Genomic DNA, 8,875 nt, shown 5'->3' with positions numbered 1-8,875 from the left:
TTTTTTTTTTTTTTTTTTTTTTTTTTTTTTTTTTATAGGAAGGATTCGAGTGAAACTCCAGTTTAACATTGATTAACACAGTACAAATTTATCTATTCTTTTTTTATCTTTCTACATTTTATATTTAATCTTGTGCAATATGTATTATATTGATTTAAATGATTGCTTCCTCTAGGTTTGACTCCATATTATATGTTAATATAAAATAAGTATATATGAAACAATGAAACATACTATGTATGTAGTATGTATGAAAATTTTATGGTCTCATTTATTGTTTATATTTTTTGTATTTATGTTTTTTATTTTAATTCATATTTAGTTGTACATTTTAAATTTAAGAAAAGTTTGAACTAGGGTGTCTAATTGTTATTATTTTCTGGTTTCCCTGCTAAGCATCATGGTTTCAATTTATTTTAAACAACTTATAGTAAATGTTACTAAACTAATATTCATATTTTATTATTTACAACTTAGTTTAATATTTTTACCAAGTACATTTGTATAAATTTCAAAAATATTTTACAAATAATTTAAAAAAAATGTTTTTTTGCACTAAAATTAATTTAAATCAATTAATTATTTACATTATTTAAAATGATAATCACACATTTTATAAACATTTAAGAACCCTAGTTAAAGCATAGGCCAATAACCAATCAGCCACACTTCCACTGCCATGGACCTTGTATAGACAAACATTTAGGCATATATCTATTATAATATCATCTCACATAATCACATATCTTTATTAATCTCAATGAATGTAATTTATTTTTACTTTCTTTTTGGTGCCATACTGTCTTGAGTTGGTCCAATCATTTGTGATATGTAGGCGTAAGTATAACATTCTATTTTGATGATAATTCATAAAATGCTGTATATTACATTGTTATCATTACCAATTTTATATAATATCATCATATATATAATTTTCATATGATAATACTTGAACTATATATAACTGTAAAGTATAAAATCCAATAACTATGATTTTTGATACTTTGTAAAATTATTAAAACTTACAATATTTGATGAAAAATCGTGATTTTACTTTTATTTTTGATTTAACATTCCAAAAGAGTTGTGATTTTTAATTTATATTTTAGAAACTAATAATACTTATGACTGTATATAAAGTATATATTTATAAATGCAAATATATTATACATAGAATTTTTTTTTATATGTGTGTATGTTTTAAATTATATTTTTTTCAGAATAATTGTTGGTTTTTATTTTTTTTCCTTGATACTTTTTAGTAGGTATCTTATAAAAATATCTTGTTTGATGATATATGTCTAATGAACTTCAAAACTACTGAACCGATTTTGATAATATTGTACTGAATACGTGTTATTTCATCCAAATTATATTACTGGATTGAATTTATTTCTCGAAAATGTTACTATTTAAATGTTTGTTACAGGAAAAAGGATTTTTATTATGTGTAAGCTTTATCCATTTCTAATATATAGCGGTGAAGTTCGTTTATTGGCACTTATTATTACGTCGGTAACATAAATACCGCCGAAAAATCTATCCTCCACAATTGAGTCGGTACCAGAGAGAGGCATGACGCAATCGTGGCAAGAAACACAGCTCAAAGAATCAGGACAAGAGAGTCGTGCACAAGTATCTCGAGAATAGCGTAATGTGTGGACATCAAAGCCATATTTAGAGCACGATATCGAGAGAGAATACAAACTGATCGTGCATTAATACGTGCATAATTTGTTCGTTTTACGTTTGAATATGCATCAGGCATTAACAGTTGTCGAAATGGCTCAAGATAAGTGGAGGGATGCTTTATATGCCTTATGTGCCTTATCTGCCTAATTCAGATTTTCTAATGTCATCATAACATTCTTCACACCTTGTGTACCTATAATATTTTTATTTATTTTTTTTTATAGTTCACATAAAGTATATTATCTTAGTCCGTGGCTCTAAATACGGGTATAATACGAGTTGCGAAACGGCTTATACTAAACAACACGATAAGCCGGGCGCCCGGGTCTGAATATTAAGAGACATCGCAGACTACAGACGTTATATCGGCTGATAGTTTAGTCGGGTTCTTAATCAGTACAAAGTTATGTGCAAGAGCGCATATTATAACGATTTGGTATCGGCCGATTAATAAGTTTGATGGGCTGCGCGATTGTCTTCAAACTAAACAGTCGGCGAACTATCGGCCGACTGCTTAATCAGTATGGCGATAATTCCACGCGCGCACACTGCCGACTCGGTCGATTCACCAGAGCTTTGGAGCGGGAAGGTATAATAAAAGTATACTAAAAAGCGATTGCTATCGTCAGCAGAATTCAGCACAACTAAAAAATCTTTCGAGAGCAATCGGCCGATCATTGACCAGTTTGCGTTCCACCATCAACCAAACTGTTTAGTTGGCCCAATGTGCGCGATAGTAGCCCAACCCGACTAAACTATCGGCCAATGTAAAGTCTGTAGTCTGTGATGTCTCTAAAAACAATTATTTTCACTAAAAAAAAATATCTTATATATAAATATAAAAATGATATGTATATAATTTTAAAATACAAGTCTTAGGAGGAATGCGTTATTCTAGACAAAACAAGTAAAGGGATGAAAACTATAAATATAAAAAAGTAGAGGAATGCCACCCCTCTGTATCACCCCCACTTCGAGCACTGGGCATTAATTACTCTTATGTTGATGAAATTAACTTCCAAATCAACAGTTATTACCAGATAGTGTATTTTAAATCAATCGACACTATTGTTGATGAAAATGAAATCATAATATTTTTAACCATAGGCCCAGGTTTAAAAAACTTAAAAACCGTAGACCTTAAAAATGTTTTTTAATCTTCATAGTGCTGAAAAGATCTTTCCGCAGTACAAGACGATACTGGAATAGCCAAAATAATTTTTAGAAGTTAATTAAACCCTGTTAACATACCTCCAAGCGAATTATCCGATTTAAATACATCTATGGCATCATGTGTACAGTTTATACTAATTTTTCTTTATTTAAAAATACCTAGAAACATCTCTATGCAACTTGAGTTTTTCTTGATTGAAATCAATCCCATAAAAGGAACTAACATATGTTTCCAATTTTTCTTTACCAGTTATAAATTGTTCAAGTTCGCATAAATGTTTATTATATTTTTTTTAAATCGGTTATTTAATGATGATAATGTAACATCTAGAAGTTCGTAAAATGTAATTTTTTTATTTTTCTCTAACTGATGAAATTTATGTCCCTCACTATTACCTTGAAGTAATTTCTTAAGAATTTTTTTTATTCTTAGTTCGTTTGGCTTTTTCAGTTTTAGCTCACTAAATTTTATTGAAACTTGTTCCCATAAGTCATCAAATCCAATATCTCTTAGTTGTTGAATAGACATAATAATGCTTTCAATTTTTAATTGTGTTTAAATACATGTTATAAATATCCAATATTCTAATGGGTGCCCAGCCCCTTCCCCATAATAATTTCAATGGGTGCCTTCAGTGGCGTAACTGTGAGAAAACCTAGGGGGGCAATATAATATATTTATTGTTACCAAAACCCTGACACCCCTTCCCCTCACCAGTTAAAACATATTTTTATTGTATGTATTTTATACACTATATCTAATTGTTTGATTTTACAAAAGTCTTTTAACTCATTTTATGGTTTAAATAAACATAAATTGTAGGTAGCATGTACTCGGTACCAATATTGTTAAATAGTATCCATAAGAGTTAATTAATAAAAGATGCTGTTGGATTGTACTGTTGGATTATCGGGGGGGGGGGGGGGGGGAATTATACCTTTATCTCTCAAAAAATGGTCAGAGGGGGCACTTGCTTCCCCACAATCACGCCACTGGGTGCCTTAATCCCCAGGTACACATGTACATAGCGCCTATGTTTCTAACTGATTTTTTAAATTATTTTGATATTCCAAAAATACCATCATATAATCTCCAGTTGATGATTGGTTCACCTATTATTCTTATGCGTAATTTAAGTCCATCTAAATTATGCAACGGTACACGTTGGGTCATCAAAAACATTAGAGCGGAAAGTTTAAAAGAGAAATCGTCCTGTTGCCTCGGATTCCATTGATTCCATGAGAATCTCCAATATAATTCAAAATACTTCAATTTCATATTCGTTTGGGTTTCGTGATGACCATAAATAAGTCTCAAGACCAAACAATGTCCATTTGTGGTTTGAACTTAGAAAATCTATGTTTGTCCCATGTACATCTAGATGCCGTATGCCTACGTGTAGGAAAACCATCGAATTTATTTGTACCTAAAAAAAATAGTGCACCTATACCTAATAAATTAAAATTATAACTAAATTTTTTCTTCATTAAAATAATAAAAACAATTAATAATTAAAAACTAACCCGATCAAAGCTAGATAAATCCCCTAGTTAAAAACGTATTTTAAATCAGACGTTGGATATTAAAGATGAAAATTAAGTTAGATGTATTATGTATACTAAAATCATATTAATAAGATTAACACACCAAAGTAATATTTATTTGTTGATGCCCTTGGTCTACTTCCGTTGGAAAATTTTCAGGGTTAAAATAATTATTATCTGATGTTATGAATCATAATGAACACCTAAGGCTAGGCGATATATAAAGTATAAAAGTATTAAAGTATAAAAAAGGTTATCATTTAATAAATTTGATATCGATACCATTGTTTATCATAATTACTTTTCATTAAATTGTAATATAGTTATTAGTTACCTACTCGTAAAAAACAGTATGAAATAAAAGCTACTATTCATTTTTTAGTATATTATATATATTACTATTTACTTATCTATATTATTACTTATATTACTTATCTTATTCTATTACATATTTTAAATATTTTTAACATGTAAGAAAAATATAACCTTATATTTTTTTCATATCTTACATTTTAATGAATTTATATTATTTTAAATCCAACCAATGAAGTATATAAGAGTTCAATTAGGTAGATTTTTAGAAATTTGTTAAAGGATCTTCTATTTAGAATCAAAAACTATTTGCGATATACTCTTTCAAAAGAATATTTTAATTAATTTTTTGCTTTTAATATTGAAAATGTTTAACTCAAATCTATTAGAGTAATATGGGGTAAGATGACGCATGGGGTAAGATAAACTATTATCAATAAATTATTAAGATTTTTAATTATGGACATACTGTTTAGTGTTTATCAATGTACCAGCTATGTTTATCAGTAACACAAAAAAAAAAACGAGATTTACTTGAACAACAGCTCGAAATGAGATAAGTTTTAATTTTTTACTTTTTGATGTAATATTTAGATAGAATAAAATTAGTTATTCACATTGGAAAAGTTATTTATATAGGAATCGTTTTTTTTTTTACCATTTCTACACTATATTGGCTATTATTTATCATGTACTATGTTCTGATAATACGAATGCTTATTTGTATACAATTTTTTCAACAATGAAAAGTATATTGGGGTAAGATGGCGTATCGATTTGGGGTAAAAGTGCGCATTTCAGCATATGATGTTGACACCTACATATTTATTTATTTGAAATTATAATTATATGTATTAGTACCTACATAGTTGTTATAAAATTCATATTATTTACAATTAGAGCATCTAAATATTCTAAATACTTGTGTATATTTTTAGAAACTACGTAAGTTATTATCTATTTATTTAGTTTTAAAATGCATGAATTGATTTATTGATAATTTTTGTTTGGTTAGATCTACTACTGTAATACCTATCTACTTGTTAAATTTGTTTATTTTGTTGTTTTTGTTATACTATGATTAAACAAAGTTCAATAAATTGTTCAATAGTTTTTATTTGTGTTGTTATGTTTTAACATTTTATAATTTTTAATATAAATATAACTATATAATATGTCTTAAAAAGTCTTTACTTATTATTAATTTTATAAGCAAATATAATTAAAATAGACATTTATAATAAATTATAGTGATTACAATATGTAAAATGTATATTTAAGAATTTATTTTCCGTAACAAGATTAATTTAAAATAAAGACTTTTGCTTGCGCCCTTTTACCCCACCATGTGCGCAATCTTATCCCAGTGTCGGGGTAAGATTGCGCGTATGACTTATGTTAAGTTTTCTATGTTTTAAAACTAATCTATCCAAAATATTAAAGCTTTCATTGAAAAAATGAAATGAAATGAATATTTGCTATACAAAAATAATTTTTTTTTGTACCAAAAATATAATACTATATTATTTAAACACATTTTATAAAAAGTGCATCATCTTACCCCAGGTTACTCTACATGGAATGAATGTATTGAGCAATTCACTAAACAGTTTTCAAGGAAAACATTTTTATTTATTCAATTTTATAATTAACAAAATTAAAATAATGTACTTACATAATTCACTCAGTATTTTTATAATAATTTTAATTTTAATCATGTTTATAAAATTGTTATTTTTATAATTGAATTTACTTTTTTGTTGTAAAATTGATATTATTTATTAGTTTATTTATTTATATTAACAGTATTGATAACCAATGTCGGCGCTAGGTATTGCGGGGCCCTGGACTTAAGTATTAGCCTTTAGGTTCTCAAATAAGGACGAAATTATAGCTTTTTTAAAAAAATATTTGTTTTCTTCGAATTTTAAACAATAACTATAGAGAAAATAAATATTTATATTATTATTTATTGTAGGAATCCTACTCGACGGGTATCGTCAAAATATTACGCTTTCATCGTATCGATAACGATTTACTTTGTAATTTGTACTATGGTTAAATTTAGATTTTCTAAATAACTGATGATAGATATAATATAGATTTATAATTTGTCGATATAAAATGTCAATGTGTCTCACGGTATTAAGATGATAATTAATAATTAATAATATAAATCACGGGGCCCTTTAACAAGTGCGGGCCCTGGACAAATATCCCATTTGTCCTTCCCTAGCGCCGGCACTGTTGATAACATATTATTTCATTATTTTTTTTATAATTTTTAATAAAATGTGTAGTAATTAAAATTCTAATTCAATGAGGTAAAAATAAAATCATTGGTTCAACAATTTTTGAGGGGAAGGGGGCTTTATAATCATTTTTTTACCTTTCATTAAAGAATAAAATTAATAAATACCAAATTATATTAAAACAATTAAATATTTATACAAAAAAGTTCTTAATTTTAGAGAGATTTAAATTTACCTATGCCCAGTACCAGATCTAGGAAGGAAGAACAAGTGGGTATGTTTTAGTTGCTGTTGGTATAAAGGCTCTCTCAAGTTTATGAAAAATGAAAAGTTATAAACATACACCGTATTTCTACCTACCTAAAGACGCTGAATTTGTATTAGCCCCGGCCGTCAAATTTGACACGGTCGTGTCACACGAATACCGCGATTTCACCCGTTACACACCATTGCCTTGATATCGCCAAACGTTCAATTATCAATTGGGATGTCCAATTATCAGAACTAGTTTTTGAGATAATGCACAATGGTACACAATTTATGTATCATACACAATTTCAATCAATTCTAGCTTGTCAAAATTATTATTTTAGTGATTTCACTTTTATTTATGAAAAAAATTATTTTTTTTTAAAGGAAATCGACATTATAAACTTAATATATATATATATTATAGACTTTTAAATTTTAACTGTCCTCTATAGAGGGGATGTGGCTATTTCTAATACATCTGCAAGTGCTCTTTTTCACTTTTATAAATTTTTAAACTGTATTGCATGTTTCATTTCTGGCTTAGAACATTCCTTTCTTAATGCTGTAGAATTACGTTGTTTACTTCGAATGGAACATTCCGCAACACATTTTTTTGGCCTTCCTTTATTATTAGTCTTTATATACATATCTAATAGGCCAAAGCGCGTGTCGTGAATCGTTTGATAAAAGCATCTTAAATTAATAAAGGCAGATATAGACAAATTAAATCTAGTGAATTTTAAAAATGAAAATATTATTTTTAAATTGACATCGGTCTGATAATGGTAAAATGAAATAAATTTAATTCACGGTTATTGAAAATATAATGTCCAATGATCTTAACTTATAATAATTTGATTTTCAACACAAAAAAAAAACATAAACATAGTTTATAGACAAAAATATCTTCGAATTTAGTTAACATAATATGACTAAATTAAAATATAGTAATTGTTGTGAGATAAAACTTTAAAATAAATAATAAAGTTAATAATTAACAAATTAAAATATTAGGCGAAATTACATAATATTGTAATGCAATCAAAGTCGTGTAATTCGTGGATATACTCAAAAGTATTATAAAGACTATAAATAGATTAAAAATAGAGTAAAGAAATATAATTTATAATAATCTATAAATTAGGAAATGTTAAAAAAATTGACTTTTGTAAGCAATAAACGAGTTTCATTCCACTGTGTGACGACATGTCGCGAACGGGAACAATGACCGCCCGAATGCCAACGACGCTTTTAGCTGTCTTAGTAGCCTTTACTTTCGCTTTATGTGCGCTTTTCCTGATTTCCATCATTATATAATATATACATTTTTTAATATATTTCATTCTTATTTAATGTATTTGAAGGTGTTATTTTCATATTGTTTTATAGCAATATTATTATTGTTACAAGTTTAATATAAAATAATCATTATTATTATTATTATTAATATTAATAATTTTTATTTAATTTTCTTTAATAATATTTTTTTTTTTACTATAAATTAATTTGTGCTACGTGATAAATTTCCTAAATCTAGCACTTCTTATGCCCCAAGGCGAAAAATGTCTTTTTTTTAACAAATTGATTTTTAAATTAAGTAGAAGAATGGAAGGTTACATTGAATTAAATGATAAATTTGGATTTTTGTT

General features: G+C 27.0%; 1 protein-coding gene across 3 annotated transcripts in view; it reads left to right on the top strand.

Moving 5' to 3' along the window:
- LOC112683025 (protocadherin-like wing polarity protein stan) overlaps positions 1-1,184 on the top strand; it is a gene marked incomplete at its 3' end in the record, with an annotated part of 18,925 nt that extends 17,741 nt beyond the window's left edge. For all 3 annotated transcript variants that reach the window (XM_025553865.1, XM_025553863.1, XM_025553864.1), the window contains 1 exon segment: positions 39-1,184. In XM_025553865.1, the coding sequence (XP_025409650.1) occupies positions 39-66 (28 nt within the window).
- Between the last annotated feature and the right edge of the window lie 7,691 nt (positions 1,185-8,875).

Source organism: Sipha flava, unplaced genomic scaffold, assembly GCF_003268045.1.
Source record: "Sipha flava isolate LNK unplaced genomic scaffold, YSA_version1 217_pilon_pilon, whole genome shotgun sequence".
In the NCBI taxonomy this organism is placed as follows: domain Eukaryota; kingdom Metazoa; phylum Arthropoda; class Insecta; order Hemiptera; family Aphididae; genus Sipha; species Sipha flava.
This window is presented reverse-complemented; position numbering and strand designations above follow the sequence as displayed.